The sequence below is a fragment of the Nycticebus coucang genome, chromosome 11 (genome assembly GCF_027406575.1).
Source record: "Nycticebus coucang isolate mNycCou1 chromosome 11, mNycCou1.pri, whole genome shotgun sequence".
Taxonomy (NCBI): domain Eukaryota; kingdom Metazoa; phylum Chordata; class Mammalia; order Primates; family Lorisidae; genus Nycticebus; species Nycticebus coucang.
In genome coordinates this window covers 99,886,088-99,913,644 of record NC_069790.1, presented here as the reverse complement: position 1 = coordinate 99,913,644, position 27,557 = coordinate 99,886,088, and the positions used below count along the sequence as shown (strand labels likewise).

The following is a 27,557-nucleotide window of genomic DNA, read 5'->3' as shown; positions in this document are numbered from 1 at the left end:
TGGAAAGTACTGTCAGGGAGAATTTTAGGTTTATAAAGCCAAGCACCCCAGCTGTAAAAGTGTTTGCTTTAGGTCTTTCTCTTTCTCTGTCACTCTCATTTTGGTAGTTTCAAAATATAATTCCTCTGCCTTTGAATCTACAGTAGGATGTGGAGGGAGACAGAAATATCTCCTTATTTGGCCTCAATGCTTACTAAGCGGTAGTACTTAACAGTTATAAACTTAATTAATTCCTCTCTTCAAGAGGTTCAAATGAGTTCCCCAGTTTTAGAAATGGCAATAAAGTGGCATAAGCCAAGAATGGAAAGATCAAATAAAAGTAGAAAATCCTATTAATGTCAACCTGGGCTCAGTAAATGTACCTAGGCATTTATCCACTGTCCTGATGAATACCACCAAAAAACAAAAAACAAACAAAAAACCTATCATTTGGGGAAAAAACCTCTATTTTCCATTGTTATTCCCTTTCTCTAAAAACCAGAAAGTACATCAGTACATCACTGAGTCTTGGAAGAAAAAAGTGCTAAATATTCAAGAGAGTAATTCAAATGGAGTAACTCTAGAATATAAATAACAGGTACAATTAGACTAAGTGACTTGTCCATTAAATGGCAGTTTAATGACAGATAATGGAGGTAGGGCTTAACTCTCCCTTTCAGGCTTTAAATAAATAACTATCAGAAGTCTAAAAATAGGCTATGTTAACCAGTATGATGAAAATGTGTCAAACGGTCTATGAAACTAGTGTATGGTGCCCCATGATCACATTAATGTACACAGCTATGATTTAATAAAATAAAGAAGTCTAAAAATAAACTGGCTTTTCTTTTGAGACAGTCTCACTTTTGTCACCCTGGTAGAGTGCCATGGTGTCATAGCTCACAGAAACCTCAAACTTCTGGGCTTAAGTGACCCTCCAGCCTCAGCCTCCCAATGAGCTGGGACTATAAGAGCCCAACACCATGTTTGGATACCTTTAGAGACAGGATCTCGCTCTTGCTCAGGCTGGTCTTGAACTCCTGAGCTCAGGCAATCCACCTACTTCAGCCTCCCAGAGTGCCAGGATTACAGGTGTGAGCCACTGTGCCTAGCCTAAATTGGCTTTTCCGAAATACAAAGCCAGTTGTGTACTAGATTAAGTTACTATGAGTAAAAATAAGAAGGTGAAAGATCAAAATATCTAGTATCTTTCAAAATGGAATGACATTTGTAACAACAGTCCTAACACTTTCCATCTCTTCTCTTTTACTCATTTCAATTTTTGTCACAGTGATTGTTTTTTTTTTTTTTTTCTTTTGAGACACAGACTCAAGCTGTCACCCTGGGTAGAATGCTGTGGCATCACAGCTCACAGCAACCTCCAACTCCTGGGCTCAAGCAATTCTGCCTCCACCTCCCAAGTAGCTGGGACTACAGATGCCCACCACAGCACCTGCCTATTTTTTGGTTGCAGCCGTCATTGTTGTTTGGCGGGCCCAGGCAGGATTCAAACCCACTAACTCAGGTGTATGTGGTTGGCAACTTAGCCACTTGAGCCACATGTGCTGAGCCGTCACAGTAATTGTTAAACAATTAGCTCAACTACTTGGCAAGAAGAGGCAGCTCTATTTTAAAGCAATGAGAAAACCTTAAAATTATTCTGAGGATAATAAAACAAAGCTTTATTTGGGAGACATTAACCATGAAGTATAGCATCCAAAAAACGTTGGAAAAATAATTTGAATTGAAAGGGAAAATGATAAAAGGAACAACTTATTTAAAAAAAAAAAAGGAAACTAGTTAAAAAACCAGAAAGAAGAAAAGAACATAGACATAGAACAGAAGACCATCAACTCCAGAGGGATTTTAGGATATATGGTATCTGTGTTATCTAGTATGGTAGCTATTTGCCATATATGGTTACTGAGCACTTCATATGTAGTAGGTTTGAACTGGGATGTGTATAAGTATTTAAAAACTCAATAATTTATATTGATAATGAAAACTGTATTTATTTTATAATATTTGGTTAAGTAGCATATTAAAATAATTTTTTTAATATGGCTATCAGAATTAAAATTACATATGTGGCTCACATTTGTATTTTGATTAGACAATGCTGCTATAGATATTTTATTAAGACCCACTATTCATCACACTTGTCTGGTTTAATGATCTAGTGAAAGCTGACCAGGAGGTAAATTGTTTCTATGGGTAAATGCATCTTCTAAAGCTTCTCAGATTCTTTTACGGGAAACACCAGAAACAGAGACTTACCAATATACTCTTCTAGATCAATAAAACCATCGGCATTCTTATCTATATCCTCCATTGTTTCCTAAATGGGAAAGAATAAGAAAAGACTATTAGTCTCTAAGTGAATTTGCCAGAAAAGTGTATGGTATTTACTTTAGGCAAACATTTCCATTCATTTAAAAAAATATATACACAGACACCTATGCATGTCTATATGGTGAAAACCATAGGATATTCATGTTTTTCTAGCTGGAAAATGGCAAAACATTAGCAATTTCTTCAACCTAACATAGCTATGAGGGTTAACACTAACACTGCTTAATGATGGTAGCCTTAGTCATGGTAAAGTCATACTGATAGGAGTTGTGATCAGTGATTATATCTATAGCTATAGATGGTCTATGTTACCAGTAACTGCCTTTTGTGGAGTTCTTCAGTCTCACTGTTATTACTATTCAGTGTCTGACCACTGGTCACTGGGATATTAAAAAAAAAAAAGATTTCCCCCATTCTACTATGAAACTACTAGTGAAATGGCAAAATACATTACCAGATGGAAAGTATTATTGTACTAAACAGAAAGCCTAAGCCACCTATGAAAAATGACTTGATCAAGGTCACAGAATAATGGTGACAGACTTAGACTCCAAATACACAGGAATGGCTACAGAGCAAAGACGGCACAAGCCACAAAAAAGAGAAACCGAGTTCCTGTTGGAATGCGTGACCCTACCCACCTGTACTACTATATCTTTCATGTAGTCATACTCCTCAGGGTGCAGGAAAGCTGTGAACTCCTCCTTTGTGGCAATGAGGTCTCCATCCTTGTCTGCCATTTTAAACCTCCGTTCATCTCTAACCATCATCTGTTTATAGTTAAATCCATCATCAGGGTCTGGGTCATCTAGAAGACAAAAATTTAGGTCAAATCTTAAAAGGGTTCCAGAAAACACAAAAATATGTGGATCGAGAATCAATTTCCAATAAAGGTAAACCAAGTAATGAAAAGACAACTCTTGATCACACAAGTAAAATCACAGCAGAATAAAGACATTTATTTAGTTTTAGGTTAAAGCTCCAGTAATCAGCCCTTAGAATCAGGTCCAAGTGCAATGCAAATGTGTGCCACTCAACATGGAACTCTTGCTGCTGCATGATAGAACTAAGTATTTAGTGCTTTGTTGTTATTGACCTTTAAGCTACTAAAAGGCTTGAATTTCCTAGTTACATCTGGGAGGCAGTGGTGGCTCTAAGGTCATACTGTTTGAACTCCACCATTTCCTAGCTGTGTAGTTTTGGGCAGTAACTTGACTATGTCTTGGTCTCCTTATCTGTAAGAGAGAATAATGGTGCCTGCCTAATAGGATTGTTAGGAGGTTTAAATGAGAAAATAAACCTAAAGTTCTTAGAACACTGCTTGGCAAACAGTTTGCTTGAAATGTCAGGTATTGCTATTTTTAGTAAATATTAGGATACCATATAAAAGAAATATACCAAAGTGTCCCATTATCAAGGACATTTGGATTCAAGCAACAGAATATTGACACTTTAAAAGGTCACACTGGGTTTTTTTAGTCAAGAAACCAAGAGTTAAAGGTACTGTTCATGCCTCATTTATGTAAAATTCTAGAAAATGCAAACTAATCTAGAATTACAGAAAGTAGATCAGTGGTTGCCTAGGAACAGGAGCTTGGAGATAGTGAGAAGGGTCATGGGACATGAAGAAATTTGGTGGGGGGGGGGTTAATGTATATCAGCTTGACTGCAGTGGTACTTTCACTGGTATATACATATGTCAAAACACATCAATTCTGCACTTAAATATATATAGTTCATTGTATGTTAATAACTCGAATAAGCTGTTTCCAAAAAAACACCCCATTACACATGTATTACAACCAAAACAATGGTGAACAGCATAGTCAGCAGTTACCTAGTCTCTAAGAATCTAGAAAAATGAAATTTAGGGGTTGTTTCTTTTTTCTTTTTTTTGTAGAGACAGAGTCTCACTTTATGGCCCTTGGTAGAGTGCCGTGGCCTCACACAGCTCACAGCAACCTCCAACTCCTGGGCTTAAGCGATTCTCTTGCCTCAGCCTCCCGAGTAGCTGGGACTACAGGTGCCTGCCACAGCGCCCGGCTATATTTTTTGGTTGCAGTTTGGCCGGGGCCGGGTTTGAACCTGCCACCCTCGGTATAGGGGGCCGGCGCCTTACCGACTGAGCCACAGGCGCCGCCCTGTTGTTTGTTTTTTTTAAGACACGTCTCAGTCTGTTGCCTGGGCTACAGTGTATCATCATAGCTTGCTGCAACCTCAAACTCCTGGCCCCAAGTGATCCTTCTGCCTCAGCCTCTCAAAGTGCAAAGATTATAGGTGAGAGCTACCATACCTGGCTAAAATTTAGTTTCTTTAAACTCTGGAAAAATGTGCAGGAGTTAGCTGTAGAAGAGGAATAAAAAGACTTTTTCAATCTAAGTTGCTGTGTAAAGCAAATAATGTAACAGATATGAAGATACTTTGAAAAGTAAAAGACATCACATTAAAGATAAGAAATTGTTCCTGCAACATACTGATGGAATAAAGATATGACACTAGTTTTGTGAAAAGACTCACAGGGCCATTTTAACAATAACTATACTGCTGACTTTTGATACTGCAGGTCAATCTTTCCATACTTCTTAAGTTCAGCTCAAAAAAACAGAAAGTACAGCTCTGTTGTGAGAGTTGAGCAGCTTGACCCCTCATTCTTTGTTGAGTGTAAAAATTCAGTAAGACAGCTTATTTAGTCACCAGGCTTTGGGACTCCATATATGCATACTCAGTCATTTAAGAGGCTACAAACGGAGAATTTAAGGAACTAAGATACTAAGATGTCTCTTCTAAACAAATACAAAAGTTTCAGTACCAACTCTATAACATAAATAAGACAGATAACAGAAGACAATTTATATATATTTTTAAGACTTAAGCTAAGAGCTCTCCTCTCCTTCTTGGGGGGTAAAACAGTGACTGGAATCAAGTAGCCTAATAGCAACATGTTCATATATAAAGTTGGAAAAAAGAAGATGCAAAACTTTATTTTGTATGATAAAACCTATCTTATAGCCCTGCTTGAAGTGCTATATCAACCCTAAGCAACAGTTTTGGCCCTCGCTGGCTTGTGTGAGTTATTGATCTACTTTGGCTATAGACAAGGGTGGATCTTAGTATTTTACTTATGGTAATACTTGATGTATTTTACTTGTGGCAGAGATAGTGTTAACATTCCTCTTGTGGATAGTGGATTCACTGACACAGATTTTCACTAAGAGGTACAAAGATTTATACCTGAACTCAAAACTGAATCAAGAACATATTTCCACAAAAACTCCTCTGTACTTCTCTAAGCCAACTCAAAACTCGCTGAGCTCTCCTCACCGCCTGCCTCTAGGGAAAGATGCCTTATAAAGACATTGCTTCTTCAGCTTATGCACAGTCTCCGTCAGTAGAAATGCCCATTACACTGAATCATCTGCCCTGTGAGGCAACAGAGCTCTCAACAGATTTTTATGCTTATACATAATCATACACAGAGTTGAAGAATCATTCTGGGCAGCAAGTGAGCACACAGGTCTGAGCTGAGATTTATTAACACACCATTTTGTTTAGTCAATAGCCTACTCTTTGTTTTATATTTGTAATTAATTCCAAATAAATCAAGAAGGTGTTGGGTCTCAGCCAAAGAGCAGGATGCCTCTCCATCTGCCCTGACTTTTTAATACATGCATTTTTAACTGGGTGAAGGATATGTTTGGTTCCTGGCTAAGTGTCAAGCATTAAGAGAGATCACCACTTTAGTCTCAGGAATGAGAACAAGCCTGACACAAAAATAAAAGTCTCTTCACTAGAAATGCATTCCGTCCTGTATTAACACAGACAGCTGGCTATCCAGTGGGGAAACAGATCATTATACACTCCACTGTTAGTCAGTGGTGAATGCCTGCTTTGATTCAGAAGTCTGCCTAATTTCCAGAATAAAAGTGCAAAAAGTTCCATTTATACATTCTTGTCTCAAACTGTAACCATGTGCAATAAAAGAATCTCACCAACACGCTAGGTCATCAATTAGTGAAATCACTACCTTAAGCAGGCAATTATAGTTAAGTAAAAGAAAATTACAGGCAGGGCACAGTGGCTAATGCCTGTAATCCTAGCACTCCATGAGGCTGAGGTGGGTGGATTGCCTGAACTCACAGGTTCAAGACCAGCCTGAGTCAGAATGAGACCCCGTCTCTAAAAATAACTGGGCATTGTAGAAGACGCCTGTAGTCCCAGCTACTCCGGAGGCTAAGGCAAGAGAATCGCTTGAGCCCAAGAGTTTGAGGTTGCTGTGAGCTATGACACCACAGCACTCTACCGAGCATGACAAAGTGAGACTCTGTCTCAAAAAAAAAAAAAGAAAAGAAAATTATAAACAGGTGGCCCAAGCATACTAAGCTACAAATCAACAGAAAGCAATCAAAGTAATATTTATCTGCCTTGAAGCAATTGCAAAGCAGGCTGATAAAACTCATGGGCCAGAGAAAACAAATGGGAATTTTTATTTCTAAGCTTTAGTTAGCAGATGTAATGAAATAGTTAAATTTTATCAAACAAGGCCATTTTATTTGAATTTTGTTTTATTAAGGAAAGATAGTAATTTTCTTCCTGTTCTAACCAGTTATAAAGAAATCAAATCTGGTTTGTATTTTAGGTCCAACACTCTAATGGGACCATGTCAAGAGACATCTTAAAGCCTCTTACTTTACACAGTTGGAAAAATGCAGCCTTTTAAATAAAATCTATTTTAAAAATTATGTCTGTAAGGATGACAGAAAGAAAAAATGGTAAAATACATTTGAAACGCTAAAGATGTAGAAGATGTCAGACTTCAGAAAACCAAAATTAAATAAATTAAAAATGCATAGTACATAAATTTACTTGTAAACAAAACAAGGGAAATCCACTCAGCATTGACTAAGACAAGCACAGTGTCTTCCTTTCCCTTACTGTGTGACCCATTTGTTTCTCTGACTCAAGACCACGGTCCTGTGAGGCTGACATCTTGCCCCTTACCCAGGTAAGTGCCATAAGTCACGTTTCTGTACTCATCCCAGGAGATTAAGCCGTCTTGATTCATATCAAACTCCTGCCATTGGTTTTCAACATTGTCATATATGTATTTCTTCTGGGCGTGCTTAATCCAGGATTTCAGCTCCCCCTCCGTCACAAACCCATCTTTATCCGCGTCTATTTTATCTACAATCATTCTACAAGACAAAACAGTTACGTTTCAAGGTGCCAGCTCCACAAGGCTTTTTCCCACAGGTAGTAGGGACCTACCTAAAACGTAGCCGTAGGTGGCATTTTTATATTCCTCCCAGGAAACGAGGCCGTCCTCATTGAGGTCATGCCCCTTCCACTGTCGCTCTACATCCTCGTAAATCCAGCGCTTTTGTGCAAATTTAATCCAGTCTTTGAGCTCATCCACAGTGACAAACCCGTCCTTGTCGCCATCTATTTTACTTACAATCTTTCTGTAGAAAATGCAGAGAAATCCAGCAAGAGGTTAAAAGGACACAAAGCTCTGGACTTAGCCAGGTGTGTGCTGTGACCATAGGTATTGGCCTAGGGGTAATCCACAGAAATAAAAAATTGTCTTCAAAACTACCAGACTGCCAAATGAAAATTCTTCTCTTAAGTGATCCATTACTAGTCTATATTAAGCCAGGTGAGTAAGGTAACCACAATCTATGGCTGGTGGACCTGGATCTAAAAGCAAACCCAGAGGTAAATATTTGCCTATGGTCAGAATTCAGGAGTGAATATCTATTCCCAGCTGGGTTTTCCACTTTTTGCATCAAAAACCATGTAAATCTTTATATGCTCATTGCTTTTTTTCTTTTTCCTCCAGAGTTTCACTTTATCACCCTCGGTAGAGTGCCATGATGTCATAGATCATAGCAACCTCAAACTCCTGGGCTCAAGCGATCCTCTTGTCTCAGCTTTCCAAGTAGCTGGGACTACAGGAGCCCGCCACAACATCCGGCTGTTTTTTTAGAGACGAGGTCTTGCTCTTGCTCAGGATTGTCTTGAACTCCTGAGCTCAAGTGATCCACCCACCATGGCCTCCCAGAGTGCTAGGATTACAGGTGTGAGCCACCTTGCCCAGCCTTCCTTGTTGCTTTTAAAACAGAATCTCCATTTCTTGGTAAATAATCACAACTGATGACATGTTTTCTAAAAATTCAAAATATTTAAAACACACTTAAAAAATTTAGTTGCTCTTAAAAAATAACACTTGTTAAAAATATAAAGATTATTAATGACAGTTCTCAGATCACTTGTATCTCAAGGCAGTATTATTTTAAACAGGAACACAGACAAGAAGATGCTTATCTAAAAAAAGGCTAGCAGGTTTTACATACTATGTTGAACTGGATTTTTACATATAATCATGAAAACAGGGAACTCTGAAGAAATGTAGTAAGAATGCATATCTTGGATGATGAGAATGTTAATAAGCTGAGAGAGTTAGTGTGTAGATTATAAAGAAATAACACAGCTAAAAAAATCAATATACTTTTCCCTTTATGAATAGTTTTCTTCACATCTATCATCTTAAGGATCTAAAAATATGACATGAAAGCTCCTGTTTAAAGATGCAATTACCCTCATATAGAGGCTAAGTCAACTTATGTATCACACAAGTGTGCAGTTCAGTTTAGAATAGGAATTTTAAATAAAAACTTCCAACAGAAGTGAAATCTTTATTTATTTATTGGTTCAGGTTCATTGAGGGTACAAAGAATTAGGTTACACTGTTTGCAATTGTTAGGTAAGTCCCTCTTATAGTTGTGTCTCGCCCCCCCGAAATGAAATCTTTACATATTCCTAATGTTCTACTATTTGCAGGATTGAAGAAAACTGTTACTTGGTAGAAAATAATGTCTTTTCCAAGTTTGTACTTACTGCATGAATACAAACATGGGAAAGTAATTAGAATCAAAGAGTACTAGTGACAGTATGAAAAGACACCCATCTTGATATTGATACAGTGTAGACCAGGGGCCCGCGGGCCACATGAGGCGGTGTCATTGTATTTGTCCCCGTTTTGTTCTTTTACTTCAAAATAAGATATGTGCAGTGTGCATAGGAATTTGTTCATAGTTTGTTTGTTTTTTTTTTAAACTATAGTCCGGCCCTCCAATGGTCTGAGGGACAGTGAACTAGTCCCCTGTTTAAAAAGTTTGAGGACCCCTGGTGTAGGCCATAACTGTCTATTACTTAAGTCCTTTAACATTTTCCTTCAGAAAATGTGTAATCTTATAGCTTTTGACACAAAATGTTAACAGAAAAGGTAAAGCAGTAAGATACTCTCTTAAATATCCTTCTCTACATAGACATAAGGACAATTTTTTGGCTGCACCTTTAATTCTGTAGAATTTTGATAATATCAATAGATTAAGTTAATGCAGTGTTAACCTTCTGACTGTGAACAATGGCTATAGGTATTCAAACAAGATGTTCCTTTAGTGCAAATGACTCCTTGTTTCTGAGAACAACGCAGTTGAAGGGTTAAAAAATTCTACATTATATATAACGGGGTTTAGTTTGTACCCAAATGGTACTGGCTTCTAATAGTGCCACTGTATGGTTAAGAAGAAAAGGGCAAGGTATCAGAACTCTTTCCATACCCAAAAGATATTTTTAAACTATTATAAATAGCCTGAAGAGAAGGACTGCCCAGATTAAATGAAAGACATATGACTATTCAAGACAGGGTTTTCTTAATGAAATTGGCTGAACAGCATTGTATTCAACAGAAATATTCAAAATGGTTTAATCTAGGGCTTGGCAAACTTTTTTTTGAAAAGTGAGAGTAAATATTTTTGACTTTGTGAGACATACACTGTCTACTGTGCATGCATACACATACACATATTTTTTAAACAACCCTCTAAAAATGTAAAAGCCACTTTTTTTTTTCCCCATAGGATTTCACTCTGTTGCTCAGGTTGGAATCAGTGGCATAGCATAGGTAACTGCAACCTCAAACTCCTGGGTTCAAGTGATCCTCCTGCCTCTACCTCTTAAGTAATTGGGACTATAGGTGCATGCCACCAAGCCTGGCTTCAGTTTTTAAAAAAATACTTTGTAGAGACAGGTTCTCACTATGTCAACTCTTGGCCTTGGTCCCCTAAAGTGCTAGGATTGCAGTCATGAGCCACCTTGCCCAGACAAAACCCATTCTTACCTGACTCCATCCTGTAGGCAGGGGTGCTTGTGAAAGGACACTGGAAGTGGGCACATTCTATTTTAGGCATGAAGCTCTAAACTATGATCTTTAAAAGAATGTATAAATTTATGAAGCTAATGGTGTAGTATTCTTATGACACTGGAAAGCCCCAAGGATATAATTATAATGTCACTAAATAAGCATTTACTCTAGGACAGACACAAGGCACTTAGCAGATCTTGTGTTATTTCTCCAGACAGGTAACACAAGTCTCTGCGTTTTAAGGGGCATCGAGCAAACCCTTCAGTTTTTTAATAAGGTGGATCAATAAATGGACTCCAGAAGGGCAAATATTTCTGAAATTGCTAGCATGCAAAATTTAACACATATTTATATGTGTACACTGAGGAAAAGTCCTTAGATTTCATTAGACTCCCAAAGGGCCTGAGCCCATGATATCAGAAATGGATATTAAACTGCCCTGATCATTTCTATAGCAAACAAATCAAGGATGAGAACTTTTTATTTATTTTTGAGACAGAGTCTCTCACTCTGTCACCCTAGGTAGAGTGCTGCAGCATCATGGCTCACAGCAAACTCAAACTCTTGGGCTCCAGTAATCCGCTTGCCTCAGCCTCCTGAGTAGCTGGGACTACAGGCGCCTACCACAACGTCTGGCTAGTTTTTCCATTTTTAGTAGAGATGGGGTCTCACTCTTGCTCAGGCTGGTTTCAAACTCCTGAGCTCAAGCAATCCACCCACCTCAGCCTTCCAGAGTGCTAGGATTATAGATGTGAGCCATTGCACCTGGCCAAAGGTGAGAACTTTTTAATACTAAGAACCACCACCTTAAAACAAACCTTCTGGTGAAGAATACAAATGAGAATTAAGTATATTTTTATGGGAAAGGAGATAATATACACATTAGAAAAAAATGTCCTATTTGTCAACATTCTTTTTTTTTTTTTGAGACAGAGCCTCAAGTTGTCACCCTTGGTAGAGTGCCATGGCGTCACAACTCACAGCAACCTCAAACTCTTAGGCTTAAGTTATTCTCTTGCCTCAGCCTCCCAAATAGCTGGGACTACAGGTGCCCACCACAATGCCTGGCTATTTTTTTTTGCTGCAGTTGTCACTGTTGTTTTAGCTGGCCCAGGCTGGGTTTGTACCCTCCAGCCTCAGTGTATGTGGCTGGCGCCCTACCCATTGAGCTACAGGCGCCGCCTGTCAACATTCTTAATAAGAAAAAGAAACTGAAAGTTGTATGTTAAAATTATTTTAAAATGCTTCCTTTGTTCTTTGAGATATTATCACTAAGGATTTCAAAAACAGTAGTGAACCTTTACAACTACAGGTATAAATAATGATTTATTTCTTAATAAGTACTTGCCTTAGAGACAGATGGGAAAAGGGGGAAATTTATTGTTCTCAACCTCTGGTGTACAGTCACCTACCAACACAGTGTTTAGGGTGCCACAGTAAATAAAGTAAAAAGAAAAAAAAAATTCACCTGGGATTCTTGGTTTCAACAGTATGTTACTGTATAAAGTAGGAGTATTTGTCACTATTTTCAAAATTTGGGAGATCCAAACAGTACTTACTTCATTCATATATTACATAAAAAACAATTTCATCATCTTATTCTAATCAAATACAGAATTTGCTCCTGTCCTGAACTTTTGATAAGATTTACTAATGACAAAAAGGAATATTTTCTACTAAAAACTGCCAGCAGAGCTATTTCACTATCTGCAAGAGCAAGAATACCCTCTTTAAAGTACTACCCTAAATTACACCAACCTCAAGGGCCTTTCATTATTTAGGAGTAATTCTGCACAGAAACATGTGCAGAGCAAAATGTGGGCTGGACGTGCACAATATTAACAGGCATGACATGAAGATTGAGAAGACTCTCATGCATCTCTATTTTCAGCCTAGAATGTTAGCTCAGTTATAAGATTAAAAGTAAGGACAGTAACTTAAAGTTAGAAAAGAGACCTAATATTTTAGAAGATAAGACTCTTGGATGTGTGTTTTCTAAATTTATTTCAAATGTTATGGACAAAGTGCTCATTCTATATAGCAAAATTTTATGATTATTCCTGTCAATGTTGAATAAAATATTACACCCTTCAGTCACCAGATAACCCAATGAAGGACCATATTTACCCTAAAGCACTTCCCAAAGCAAACCTTATAATAATGTTTTATAATCAAAGCACTGCCCATGATGGTAAATATTTTTGGAAATTGCTATGTGTGGTACAACTTTCCACATGAACCTCTTAAACACAATTCAGAAAGCTGCACCAATGATGCTCCTTTAGAAAATTTTCACAAAATTGACCTGTAATTTCTTAAAAAGTGAGGCTTTGGAAGAGCTCAAGGACATTTTCAGGCTCCCAGTCGGAAGTAGCCAACTAAGACTCTACAAAATCAATTTCTTTAGGTAAAAAGCTGCCTGACCAGAGAGCTGCAGAACTTGACTATAGCCCAGCTATTACTAAAACAGTAACTCAAACTCTGACATTATTACTTGTTACCATCTTCTATTTTAGACAAGGTTGGTTTGTTTCCTTTCTGGTTTTTAATTAAGCAAATACCTAAGGATGAAAATGAAGAGGGTGAAGGACACCTTGGGAATCTGTAAACTTTATAGAAAATAATCCAGGGGTCCAATGTGCAATTTATTAGCTACTCAAAGACTTGGCTTGGGCAACAATAAGGAGATTAACAAATAGTTTTTAAAAATTAAAAGCAACAAAGAAGGGCCCCACATAATGGTCTTCTAGAATTAAAATGATGCAGTTCAAATTGGGCTCTGTATTATTTGGTCCTTTTTATGCAGAAATGATTTTGCTTTGTAGAATGAGGTACGGAACTGTTATTCAATAGAAAAATATATAAAAGCAGGTATCTAATTAAATTTTAGTAGCAATTTCGTGGTTAGCTTTCAAAAGATATAGTTCAATATGGCTTTGCTGATGACTGAGCCAGAAAAGAATATTCACTGATTTATAAAGAATGTCATTACCCCAACTAGCCCCCCGAGATGTGGCACCTTACCCAAGCCTTTCCTTGCTCTCTTCTGGTGTCAGCTGATCAAAGGTCTTTGCTTCTTCAGCACCCAAGAAGGCATCATGGTCATAATCAAAACTCTGAGCATCATCATGAACCTTGTCGCTGAGCTGAGGCTCATGGTGCACACGGTCCTTCTTTTCTGTGGGTTTGCTCAAGGCAAAGGCTGTGCACAGGGACAGGCACATGAGAAACTGTCGCAGGTCCATGATAATTAGATCTTAAAGAAAATTAAAAGCAATTAATTCAGGAGGCAGTATACTTAATAATTAAACAAGAAATCAAAAGCTCACATACCAGTTATATTATCAATTTGATACACAAATTTATGCAAGTCACTTAATTATCCCAAATATTATTACTTAATCCATAAAATAAATATAGTGGAAAATCAGACTTTCCTATGGTGAGAAATTTTTACCAGTTCCTTTCATTTGATTGTATGCTGATAAGAAATTTATAGTTGAAATGTCCACTTTATAATTGTCTCTCTTCAAAAGACACCACAGAACTTTAATTCTTTTACCCAAGATCATAAGTATCAGAAGTGAAAGGACCAAGACTGAAATCCTGACTCCAAACCCTTTACCTTTGTGGTCTGGTCTTCAAACCTAGCTGGCTGGTGATTAGAATCACCTGGGAAGCTTTAAGTTTTCCCTATTGTTGCAGAATCTCTGAAACTGAATCCAGACATCTGCAGCATTAAATGCTTCTCAGGTGTTTCTGATGTTCATTAGATTAGGAACCAAAGAAATACTCAGCAGTTTCCTGGGATGACAGTACCAAGTCTCCCATATCCTGGATCCATCCTGAATCACCTTCAAAGACCAAACCATTCAGATGGTTCAGTCACAGACTGTAAAGTTGTGTTTCCCAAACTTGACTTGGCATAAAGAACCACCCGGGGTACTGTTCAAAGTATAGATTCCCAAGCCCAACACCAGATCTTTAGAAAAGCCACAGTCACAAAAGATTCTAATCAACAAGCACAAGGCTGGTACACTTAATTGAAAAATGTGACAAAAAAAGAAACAAAAATCCCCGCAGAGAAGCTGCAAAATAGAAATGTTTAGTATACTCCATAGATAATCCAGAGCACTACCAGAGAAGTTAAAGTCTTAGAGAAAGCTGTAAAATTAAAAATAAAGGGGAAAGATTTTCCCAAGCTTTCATATTTTAATTAATCTTTCATCAGTAAAACAGAGATTCTAAATGTTTTTCCCCCTTCAGGGAGAGTTAGTTTTTGCAATTTCACATTATCTCTTACTCATCACCCTTTATCCCTAATCCCTGGCACCTGTGAATGTGACCATACACGGAAAGAGGATCTTTGCAGACGTAATTGAGTTAAAGTGAGGTTATACTGGATTTCAAAATCCACTGACTAGTGCCTTTGTAAGATGAAGGAATTTTGGACAGACACAAGAACATGCAGTGTTTTGACACAGGCAGACTGCAGTGATGCTTCTACACGCAGGGAACGCCAAGGATAGCTGATACCACCAGAAGCTAGGAGGAGTCAAGGAAGAATCCCTCCCTACAACCTTCAGAGAGCATGCCCCTGCTGACACATTGACTGTGAACTTTTACCTTCCAGAAACCACATAATTTATATCAATTTGTTACAGCAGCCCTAGAAAATACAAGGGTATACAAGAGGGACACGGTGTCACACAAAAGTTAAATGTATTATCTGGTCCTAATCTGCAGATTAAACTTGCCAGACTTCACCTTCGGAAGGATGTCATTAGGGGAACTAGCTAAACACTTATATTTTATATGTAAATACTTAGAAAATAAAAAAAATTCTTTTAGCATAGCTTCTAAATCAGTGGTTCTCAATACAGACTGTACCCTGAAATCACGTAGGGAGTTTTTAGAAAATACGAGTACTAAACCTCACCCCTAACCAATTAGATAGGACATCTGGGGAGGAGGCCTATTTTTGAAAGGCTTCCTAAGGGCAGCCAGGCTGAGAACTACTACTCTAACCAAATTCTCAACAGCCTTAGTAATATGTTATGAAGTGTGACCTGAAAGTGTACCCAGTATAAATAAACTGCATATCCCTGATCCTGCCTCAAGAGTTTTGGGAACCAGAATGGGGTGAATTGTGCCAGAGGATAAGGAAATTGAATATATAGCAATATATTACAGATATTTCAATGTATCTACTTTTCTTATAACTCCCAAATTACTGTAGCTAAATGAAGTTAGCTTGGGTTGGTAAGTAATCTTTGGGTTCAATAAACTAAAACAATGCTTAGTACAGTTAATGGTCAGTACATTATATAAAGATTCCGTAAAAGTAAAGAAATCTCAACATAACCTAGAGAGATGATTATACAAAGGCATGAGCTGAGGTCTCCATGAGCAACTTTTAGGTTTTAAAAGGGTACCCAATGACACTGTGCGCAATCACTGGGAAAGCAGCTCAGTGGGGCAGGGTGGGAGGTCCTGAAACCACAGAGGGCACATGGGCGGAGAGAAGAAAGTGTTCCAGAGTAAATTAGGGCAGTGCAATGGAACAAACAGAAATGTAGGTAAGGAGAGGATGGTGGGATGTTCACTCTTTGAATATTCATTTTCAAAAAAGTTAGTTACTAATGACGAGACAGTTGTTAAGATTTAGGAAAACCTATCCTGTAATCCTAGCAGTTTGAGAGGTTGAGACAGGTGAAGTGCTTGAGTTCATAAATTCCAGACTAGCCTGAGCAAGAGCAAGAGCAAGATCCTGTCTCTACTAAAAATAGAAAAACTTGCCAAGTGTTTGCAGTAGGCACCTGTAGTCCCAGCTACTCAGGAGGCTGAGGCAGGAAGATCATTCAAGTCCAAGAGACTGAGGACGCTATGAGTTATGACACCATGGCACTCTACCTAGAATGACAGAGAGTAAGACTCTGTTTACAAAAAAATAAAAAAAAACGAGCGGCGCCGTGGCTCAAAAGAGTAGGGCGACAGCCCCATATACCAGAGATGGTGGGTTCAAACCCAGCCCTAGCTAAAAATTGCAACAACAACAACAACAAAAAAAAATCAGAGGAAGCAATGTCAAAGCAAGACCAGGAGACCCACCAAGAAAGGTATATAGAATGTGGTATTTTTCTTAAATTGCTTTGATCAATTCTAGAATTTTGCTATGTTTCAGACAGTTCCTTAATATTTTGTTTCATTCAATTCTGTTCAAATACCCAATTCTGTATAGAAAGATACTTACATTGAGATGTTCAATGATGATAGTTTATAATGATTAAAAAAACTGGAAAACCAAACCATAAAATTGGTAAATTATATTAAATCTATATTACAGAAAAGTACACAGAGGTTAAAAAGAATGTGGTGGTCTATCTGCAGTGAAACAGAACTCATTAAGGCATACAAAGTGAAAAAAAAAGCAAGCTGCAAAACAATGGCTAAGATCTCATTTATGTAAAAAACAAAGACAAATTAAACAACCCCTCCCCTGGTTGTTTATATGTGCATAAAATCTAACACATGCACAAAAAATGGTATAGAAGGATAAACATTCATGTGTAAATGGTGGTTCAAAGGAGAGGAGATAGGGGTGGGGTGGGGAGGCTGGTGTGGAAGTAAACTTCAATGCTATCCTCTGCTGTGTTGTCTAATGCTTGAAAATGGCATACTCTCATGTGTACTAGGTTTTTGCATCTCACTTGCAAAACACTGCTCTAGGCAAGACTCCTGTAATTTTATTGATTAATCAGTTCAGAGTAAAGAGAAAATTAGATATTTAGTAGCTCTTAAATATAGTATCAAAGTGGGTATACCTTTATTTTAAAGCAAAATAAACTATCTCAAACTACAAATAATTCCCTAGATAAATAACATAGAAACAAAAGGAACAGAATTACATGTTCTTGATGTCTTGTGATGCACCCAAACAATATCTACAATGTTCAAGGCTTACAGAATCAAGTAAAACCAAGAGTTACTGCGAATGGCTAGACATAGTGGCTCACGCCTGTAATCCTACACTCTGGGAGGCCCAGGCAGGTGGATTACTTGAGCTCAACAGTTCAAGACCAGCCTGAACAAGAGCAAGACCCAGTCTCTACTAGTAAAATAGAAAAACTAGCTGGGCATTGTGATGGGCGTCTGAACTCCCAGCTACTCCAGAGGCTGAGGCAGGAAGGCAGGAAGGCAGGAGGATTGCTGGAGCCCACGAGTTTGAGGTTGCTATGAGCTATGACACCATAGCACTCAACCCCAGGGGACAGAGTGAGACTCTGTCTCAAAAAAAGAATCACTGTGACAAAAGACTTTCCTTACAACTAAGTGGATCCTACATTTAGAAAATTTTTATAAATCATTATATCCTTAGATAAAATACAGCCTAATACCCTAATAACTCTTATACTCCCCATACATATTACAACCTGAATAAATGCTTAAGCCCTGTAACACTGTGGGGGCCTGGAAAGGATGTTGCAAAAACCTTTGAGACATGTAGCATAGAAATATAACAGATTGATTCACTGTGCAACTTAGAGGGAAAATTGCATTTATGTTTGAGTTACACATTGATATTGATACAAGGAAACAAGAAGAATTCCAAAGAGTAATAGCCAAGTGATTTGGTTATCCATTCTTTCCTTCCCTCCTTAATTAAACTCCCTTGATAGGCATCTCCATTCTGTTGGCCAATATGTTTCAGGTCTCCACAACCCACAGTATTTCCCAGACTCTGCTGTTCCTTCAAGCTTGATTTTCCCTTTCTTTCACCCACACAGTTGTCTCCTCAGTTGCCTCATAATTTGCTGTTACCCTGAAATCTGGCTTTCTATCTTACCACTGATGAAATTGCCTAAGAGGGTCACCAAGGACCACCTGATGGACAAAGCCAATAGTCCTACCTAGTCATCTTCACCTCTCTGCAGGGGGCAAGGGAAAATCTGCACTTTAAATAATTTCTATTAAAAAAAATACACTCTTTGTATCCACATAACCAACTCCTGGCTATGAGAAACTTTAACAAAAGGCTTATTGTTTTATGAGTACAGGCACTAACAACAAAACAAAAACAATACCAAAAATTGACTGTGCTGGATTTATCTAAATTTATATACATATAAAAATGTTCAAGTAGAAACAAGGAATATTCCCCAAGACAAAGGAATTTTATGGGAGAAGAAGGGAAAAGAAACAGTACAAAATAACTTTTCATACAAGGTTTTTGAATAACTAAATTAGGGCAGTTCATTCCTGAAGCATCTTTCTCTTTTCAACCAAACTGAAGTCAAATGTTAGAAAGCTAATGACCCTTCTCATTTCTTCAGCATGTTCCACAAGCTACACATCAATGGATAACATAATATTAAACAAAAATGATATAAATTACGGACTTAACTGTAAGAGCTTTTACCATGTGATCAAAAAAGTAAACCAGTCGGGCGGCGCATGTGGCTCAAAGGGGTAGGGCACCAGCCCCATATATGGGAGGTGGGTTTAAACCCAGCCCCGGCCAAAAAAAATAAATAAATAAAAGGTAAACCAATGATTGTGAAAAACACATCTCCCTAACTTCCATTTCTCAAATGATCTGAGAGAAAAGATCTGCTTTTCTCTCTCTAAAATTGTCCCTCCCCCACAAAGAGTAATATCTAATATTTTTTCTTAAAAAAAAAAAAAAGGTCTGGTCTTGCACTGCCTAGCAGCCACTAAGCACACATGACCACCAAGCACTTCAAATGTGGCTAGTGTGAATTAAGATTAGGACAAGCGTTACATTTTATATTGAAAAATAACATTTTGTTATGTATTAGATTAAAATACATTAAAATTAATTTCACCTATTCTAGATTTTCACCTGAAAATTTAAAATTACATTTATGGCTTGTACTATATTTCTATTGGACTGCACCATGTTGGATACAGAATCAAACGACTACAATAACAAAACTCAAGTAGCTATCATCCCTCTGTAGTATGTCACCAGTAATTGTCTTCTGCAAACTTATTTTCATGAATTGTTCCAGTAATTTATAAGGAGAAAAAAATTAATGATGTAAGCTTGAGTTTAATAACAATGTTGAATCTTAGGAGTTGGTTTATTTCACCCATACAAAAATTTCCTTGAAAGCGCTAAATTCTTACCACCATAACCACTCCTTTCCTCAATTCCCACTTCTGGTAAAAATCCATCAGTCACAGAACACTTAAAGTAAATTGTTTAAGGGAAATTCAGATGTCTGGATTAAACCCAACTTTTCAAGAATGTTAACACTGAGTGATCCCACAGTTATTCTGGTTGACCAAAGACCCATTGCTTAATGTTATTAAGTGGGAGAAAGGGGTGGGGTGGTAAAATTCCAGTTCTCTGAGCTGGATGGATATTCAGCAGAAAGGGCATTTCTCCATAATTCAGTAAAAGCAGAATCTCACTGCTGAAGTGTCTATTTCAGCTAGGGATTGAGGTTAACAACCTGATGGCAATTTAAATAGTAAGGACCAGGATATGAAATCTAGAAATTAAAATTATCTGCTTATCTACCTGGTATTCTTCACTCACAGACTTTAGTACAAATACCACCAATGGACTAATCCATAAAAGTAACACCATCCTTCATGCTTTGAGAAAAGGTACGATACCAACAAACCATTTATTTAATGTTTTTCTAGTGATAGAGCAAGTTTACATTAGTTCATTAAATTAAATTATCTGTGTGATGGGATATTTACTAGACAGCTGAATATATACAAGTGTAAAATTGGCTGTAGAAGAAAAGTTCTGAGAAAGTCTGAAACTATTACTTTGTTAGTTCTACAATCACAGTAACCCAGTACAAACATAAAATTTTTTGCGCTATACAAGCAAAACTTTTTTGTTTAAAAAAAAAGTTCTATTAACTCTGGGAGAAAAAAATTTCCTTTTGGTTGATGAAACTTTAGTACACAATAATTGTTAGAGGGATACTGTGCAAAATGTAGGTCTAAGAGTTTTGGTTTCTAGTTGTAATTTTGCCATGCTATGTAACATGCATGAAGTCCCTGAGAATTTGGTAGAATTCTTAAATTCACACTAGCCACATTTGGTAGTTATTTTAGCTCAACCTGCCTTCAGTGCCAAATGTCTACAAATAATTTTAAGATCCCAGATGAAAAGACCTATTTACTGTGATCACTCTAGCTCCAAGTGATCTGTACCTACTTCTCTCAACTTTTATAACACTTGTACCACTCAATAATGGCCGTAGGCTACTTTGTTAGCCTTAGCTCCCCTATAGAGTCTATGTTTCTGGAAGAATGTCTACATCTTAGCTAATATAAATTATTATCCTTCTATAGTCCCTTATACACTTATACCTTTTAGATGCAAATACTTTTACTGGATTAATTGGGTGGTACTTGGCAACAATTCTGTGGTTCCTGTCTGTCTGTGCTTGCCAATTCCCAATTCCCCTTGCAGCTAGCAACATGCAAAAGCATTACTTCGGCTGCCTTAACTGTAATACATAAATTATAGCATCAACAACATCCAGAGGACCCTGACTACACCTCTGTCCAGCATCCCTGGCACATCCATGTATAGAAAGGCTGTGTTAACACCAACATACCAATCTCCTTCTCTCTCTCTCTCTATATATATATATATTTTTTTTTTTTTGGAGACAGAGTCTCACTTTGTCGCCCTTGGTAGAGTGTTGTGGTGTCATAGCTCACAGCGACATCAAACTCTCAGGCTCAAGCAATTCTCTTGCCTCAGCCTCCGAAGAGCTGGGATTATAGGCGCCCGCCACAATGCCTGGCCAATTTTAGAGACAAGGTCTCGCTCTGGCTCAGGCTGGTCTCAAACCTGTGAGCTCTACCCACCTCTGCCTCCCAGAGTGCTAGGATTACAGGCGTGCACCTGGCTAGTCCATCTCCTATATTGATGCAACGTATATAAAGTGCTATCATTAAGTATCTCTTGACGTATCACTGAATGAATGGAAGTGAACAATGATTATATTGAGAGGATTCTGACTTGGTTTCAAAGCTATATTGAGTACTATGCACTCAAGCATATTCAATATATTTTTGTGAGCTCATGGTTCTCCTAGTTGTGATTCTCAAAAGAATCTCATTGGAAACCCCTGCATTACAGTAGAACCTCAGATTAGGCCTTGGCAAACTTGTCCTTTTGATACACAAGTAACAATTTATAGGTTACCTCTGGTCCTTCATTTGGACTATACTACATAATTTCTTCAGTGATGACTATTGCTGGTACTTGGTTAACTAAATCTACTCAATGAGGTCAAACATCTACTTGTCTTGTGTCAAGTTCTACTAGAAATACTGGAAGTTGACTTTATTCTCAATTCATTAATGTTGACTTTATAGCCCATGCCAGGAAATAAATGCAATTCAATTTTCAAAAACACTATTCTTGGGCCTTTGTACACTCAGGAATTTAGGTGAAAGGCCCAAAGTTTTAGCAGGAGACCCAGGGGGCGTTTGCCTTGATGCAAAAGCAGCTTTCAAAAGTGCAAGCCACTCTACTATACTCTTAATCACAGCACCTGTGGGGACTTACGTTTACTTCTAAATGCAGCATGCCAAAAATCAGAACTAGGATCTAGGGCTAGAAGCAATAAAACAAAGTAAAAAAAAAAAAAAAGTCCCCTAATGAAGATTTAAAAAACTACTTTCCATCGCTGACTCAAGTATATAATTAAATATGGAAGCTTAAATATGCAGGTATCAAATATATCTTTATTATATATGTCTTCATTAGTTCTTTTCATCCTTGTTTCTACATCCGTTTAGTCAGTGAACACGACTTTCTTGGCAAATGCACCCTACTGTCTGGATGTGGCCTTGGGGCGGGGCTTGCAGATACCAGCAGGCTGGTAATTGGGGGTGGCAGAGAATTGTTACAATAACGCTACCCAACTGCCCTCTGACTTTCAGGAGGCAATAAGTGACCCTTTAGTCCGACAGACTCAGTGAGCGGCGAGGCCCAGGGACAGAGGGCAAAACAGAACCCAACAGGACGCAAAGCAGAAAGCCAGAGTTCGATGGGACCTATCCCCCTTCCCAGACAATAAAGGAAGAAGAGCGGCGGGATCATCCCTGGCTGCGCGCCAAGGGCCCCGGGATCTCGAGCAGGTTGAGGCCGAAGACCCCAGTGATATGCGCCTCGAGTGAGGCAGGCCCACGCCTAGCCAACAACAAGGCACGGGGACAGAAAGAAAGTGCATAAGGAAGAGGCGGTGGCAGAAGGGCTGGACGCCACCGTACTCACCTTTACTCGTAGCCTGCACAGCCCAGCCTGCCGTGGCCACCGTTCACCCACCGGCTCAGCTCACGCGCGCAAGAACCACCCAACCGGAAGCGAACCTTAGCCCCGCCTCTAAACGACTCGCCGGCGACTTCTAGACCAATCATCAGCAAATACGCCGATGACGCAAAGCTTCCTCGGGCAGCCATTCGTCCCACAATAGTGTAGCCGGGATTGGCTGGAAATCGCCACGTCCCCGAGAGCGCGGCGAGTTGCGTGGACCGGATTCCCGCCCAACTCTAATCCCGGGACCTGTGGGGATGGCTGGCCCCAACCTCCTACTCAGGGCAGCGTGTGTGGGCGCGGCCGTCTGGACGCCACGTCCCCATTCACAGTGCATGACCGCCTCCACAGGGCTCTTCGGATTACCCTGCTAGTTATCTTCATGCCCACAAGCCCCCACAACAGAACTGATCCCGATTGTTAGAGCCATGAGAACACCAACTGTATTGAATAATCTCAATTCCTCCTTCCCTTTCAGCGCTGCCGCCCTGTAGATGTGCTATCTACAGAAAGCTCTTTACTCTTTGGCGTCATTGTATCTTTCAGATTCATCTCCCTGTGTTCCCTCTCACATATCTTGCACTCTAGCTACCATTTCTGTTACTTGACAGCCTGTCCTTTCACGTCTCTGTGGTTTTTGTTCGTGAAGCAGCTTCCTCCGCTTGGAATCAGTGCGCTTTCCTGATTCTCAGTCTTGCGAAGACCAATAAGACCCCCGTCCCTGTTAGCAATAGAAGCCTTTCCTGATCCCACTAAGTATTATTCTTCCCTAGTTTGCCTTTACTCTATTTGTCTTCAACACAGTTTGCCAAATTTTGTTATAAAACCCTGCTTATCCATCTGTTCTTAGGCTGAATTCCAGGATAAAAATATATCTCTTCATCTTTAAATCTGTAGCTCTGAGCTTACTGCCCAAGTCAAAGTAAATGCTCAATAATGTTAGGAGAACTGAATGGGTGAAACCCACTGCTTGTCCCTGATGTAACAGGAACACAAGAAATCACTTATTTTATGTCATAAAGTTAAAACAATTATTAAATAAAGGCTATTATAGTTACTGCACAAATGAAAAATAAATTTACTGAGTTCTTAACACATAAAGTCTGTATAGTATAAAATCCAGTTGAGACAAGTAGTAAGCTCAAGAAAGAGTTAAATACAAAGCAATGAGTTTTCAGTCAAGATGAAAGGTTTACAACTAATGCTTCCCATTCAAACAAAAGAGTGTCAGTGACCCTTGGTGGTAACCAGAGCAGGCTTCACAGGAAGGAGTGACTCAGGGTGGACTAGGGAAGTTCCAAATGGACTATTCAACAGGAAGAGTTATAGAAACAAGGACTAGTGAGGGACAGAGTAGGAGGTAAATTCCCAGGCCAGGTGGGAAATAAGGGAGCTATATAATGGGAAAGCATAGGTGGTAAGTTTGGGTGGGTAGTGGAAGGTCTTGTCAATCTGAGGAGACTTGAGCTAAAGGCAGTGGGAACTGTGGGTCTTCCTTGGAAAATGTCTAACCTCGTGCATATGTGTGGAGTGGGAATAAAATTGAAAGAGGTTCTTTCATCTAATAGGGATTAACAGTAGAATAGGCTGCCTCAGGAGGTATTATTTCAAAAACCATTTTTAAAAGGCCTCCTTGAAGTCAGGTACTATGCTAGGTGCTGGTGAACCCAAAATAAATAGGACATCCATCCTACCTTCAGGGAACTGCAACCTAGTAGCAGCAAGGCCCATCCTGGAAGTATTCCAATGAAGGCCAAACAGGTTTTGAGACTTTGCCAAAGAGGGGGCCCTCCAACCCTGAGATTCCCTGTGGATAAAGGCCTGGCCTAACAAGGGCAAGAGGAACGGAAATGAACCTTTATATACAAGAGAGCTTTTAAAAGCAGAAATAACAAGTCCTGGCCTTAGTGACCATTTGGATGAAAGAAATTAAAAACGAGAGTTTTAACTGGGGAACACTTAAAAATCAAGAGTTTTAATTGGGGAGACAGGGAGAATGGGATAGAAATGAGTTGAGTTCAAGATGTGGTTAGTTCTAGATAATGTCAGAACATCTACAACAAAAGAGCCAAGAGGCTGGAGATCTTGGCCAGGAGGAAGCTGATGGAGCCATGAGAACAGATGGTCTTTTCTGAGGAGCTAAAAGTAGATTAGGCCTCATGGGAGCCCCAGAGATAGAAAGTAGCTGGGAGAGGAAAAGGACTTAAGGGATGACACCCAAGGCTATCTATCCCTAGATTCCTCTGAAAGAAGCATTCAAGGACTGCTTGTGGCAGGCCTGATGGTGTCAACTGCATAAGGGTGACATTTTCCCCTGAACATACCAGCTTTGCTCATTTGGTACTCTTGAACATTCACTTCACAAATGAATGCATTAAGTGTTTTCTGTGTGCCAGACACTGTTCTAGGCACTAGGGATATGGCAGTGAACCAAATAGATTAATCTTTATCATGGTGCTTATATTCTGGTATGTGAAAGTAGGTGAGACAGCTCATAAATAAGATTTAAAAAGCAAAATATATAGGATGAGAAGTGGTAATATGTGCTAAGGGAAAAAACAAGCCAGAGAAGGAGAATAGGGAGCATTGGGACTGTCAGGAATGGTGTTGCCACCTTAGAAAGGGTGGCCACGAAAGGGTGATGCATGAGGGAACATCCTTCTTTACCTTCACCCTGCAAGTGGTGAAGAATATTCCAGGGAAAGGGAAGAACAAGGGTAAGTCCCTGAGCTGGGAGTATGTTTGAAGTGTTTGAGGAGCCATCAGAAGCCAGTGTGGCTGGAGCATAGCAGCAGGGAAAGTAGAGGACATTTCAAGACTTTAGCTTTACTATGAGTGAGAGGGTATGGAAGAGACTGGCTACTTGCCAACATGTTTCCTGTTTTTTCTATGAGTCTAGCTAGACTACATTTCCCAGTCCTCCTTGTAGTGTTGCCAGACAATTGAACTCTGACCAAAAGAGAGAGAGAGCAGAAATGATACGCACTATTCCCAGTAATGGCCACACAAAGCTGCCATGTGCAATTCTCCAAGCTCTCTCTCTTCCTGTGGCTGGAAGCTATATATTGAAGATAGCAGAGCCACAAGACAGAAGGATCCTTAATTCCTGTTAAAAGGTTTCTCACTTATCAGGAACACCATTCTTGGACTTTGAGAAGTAAAACTACTATTAGTTATTTTATACCATTGATTTATTGGGATTTATCTCTTACAAAGCTAACACTGCCTTAACTTATACAGAGAGGAAGCCATTAGGGAGGTTTTAAACAGAGAAGTGACATGACCTAAGATTTTTAAATGATCACATTAGAGTGAAATAGGGTAAGGTTAGAAACAGGGAGTGCATATAGAAGGCTTTTGCAACTATCCAGGTGAGTAATGACTGTAGTGGTGGAAGTAGTGAGAAGAGTCAGATTCTCAGTATATTTTGAAAGTAATTTAAAAGGATTTCCTGGTGGTTTAGAAATGGGGTGGAGAAGAAGAGAGAAGTCAAAGATGATGTCAAGGTTTTGAGCTCGTAGGAAAATGGAGATGCCATTTGCTAGGATGGAGAAGACTCTGGGAAGAGCATGTTTTGAGGGACAATACTGAGAGATTAGTTTTGGACAAGATGAGATGCCCATTAGATGTTCAAATGGAGATGTTGACCGGGCAGATGGATATGTATTTCTGGAGTTCACAGTGGCTTGAACTAGAGGTATAAATTTTGGAGTAAGTAGTATGTATGTGGTATGAAAACCATGTGCTTTGGTTAAAAGAAACCCAAGGATTGAGACTTGGAATTTCTAATGTTCAGAGTTGGTGGAGGAATGTTGATAAGAATAGTTGGTGGGGGCGGTGCCTGTGGCTCAGTTGGTAAGGCGCCGGCCCCATATACCGAGGGTGACAGGTTCAAACCCGGCCCCGGCCAAACTGCAACCAAAAAAAAAATAGCCGGGCGTTGTGGCCGGCGCCTGTAGTCCCAGCTACTCGGGAGGCTGAGGCAAGAGAATCGCTTAAGCCCAGGAGTTGGAGGTTGCCGTGAGCTGTGTGAGGCCACGGCACTCTACCGAGGGCCATAAAGTGAGACTCTGTCTCTACAAAAAAAAAAAAGAATAGTTGGTGGAGGGGTGTTGATGAGAATGAATCATCAAAGGAATTGAGAAGAAAAGCCAGTGAAACAGGAAGAAGGCCAGGAGAGTGTCCTAGAAGCAAAGTGGAAGAAGCATTTCAGGGAGTGACCCTATGTGTAGCATGTTGCTGACAGTGAAGTGAGGACTGCTTGGCCATGGGCTTTTGCAGTGTGGGGAATCTTTGACAGGTTTGGTGCATTAGTGGAAGCAAAAACATAATTGGACCGTTCAAGAAAGAATGGGAAATAAGAAATTTGAAGTTTTCAAGGATAATTTACTCTAAGGGAGTGGAGAAAAATGGAGCAGGGGGCAGAGGGGCCAAGAAAGGTTTTGTCCTATTTTGTTCTGTTTTTAAATGGAAGAAATCACTATCACAGTGTTAGTTGTTGATGGGAAGGATCTGATAGCAAGGATGAAACTGATAAAGGAAAAAGAAGAAATACTGGAGCAGAATCCTTGGGGAGGTGAGATGGGGTATAGTCTAGTACAAAACAGAACAGAAGCCAGAATCTTTGGGTCTAAATCTAGGTAACTGGTGGATATGGTGGTGAGAGCCTGAAATTCCTTTTTCATTGTGACTATGTTCTCA

At 39.2% G+C, this 27,557-nt stretch overlaps 1 protein-coding gene across 2 annotated transcripts in view; it reads right to left on the bottom strand.

Annotated features, from left to right (window-relative positions):
• CALU (calumenin) overlaps positions 1 to 22,860 on the bottom strand; it is a 35,242-nt gene extending 12,382 nt beyond the window's left edge. Inside the window, exons 1-5 of one of the 2 annotated variants that reach the window (XM_053553997.1) lie at positions 22,818 to 22,860; positions 13,559 to 13,790; positions 7,597 to 7,790; positions 2,973 to 3,139; positions 2,257 to 2,317 (exon numbers count right to left, since the gene is read on the bottom strand). In XM_053553997.1, the coding sequence (XP_053409972.1) occupies positions 2,257 to 2,317; positions 2,973 to 3,139; positions 7,597 to 7,790; positions 13,559 to 13,779 (643 nt within the window). In that variant the 5' untranslated portion in view covers positions 13,780 to 13,790; positions 22,818 to 22,860. Of the gene's footprint in view, positions 1 to 2,256; positions 2,318 to 2,972; positions 3,140 to 7,329; positions 7,524 to 7,596; positions 7,791 to 13,558; positions 13,791 to 22,817 lie in introns of both variants that reach the window. The other variant, XM_053553998.1, reaches the window with a different exon arrangement.
• Between the last annotated feature and the right edge of the window lie 4,697 nt (positions 22,861 to 27,557).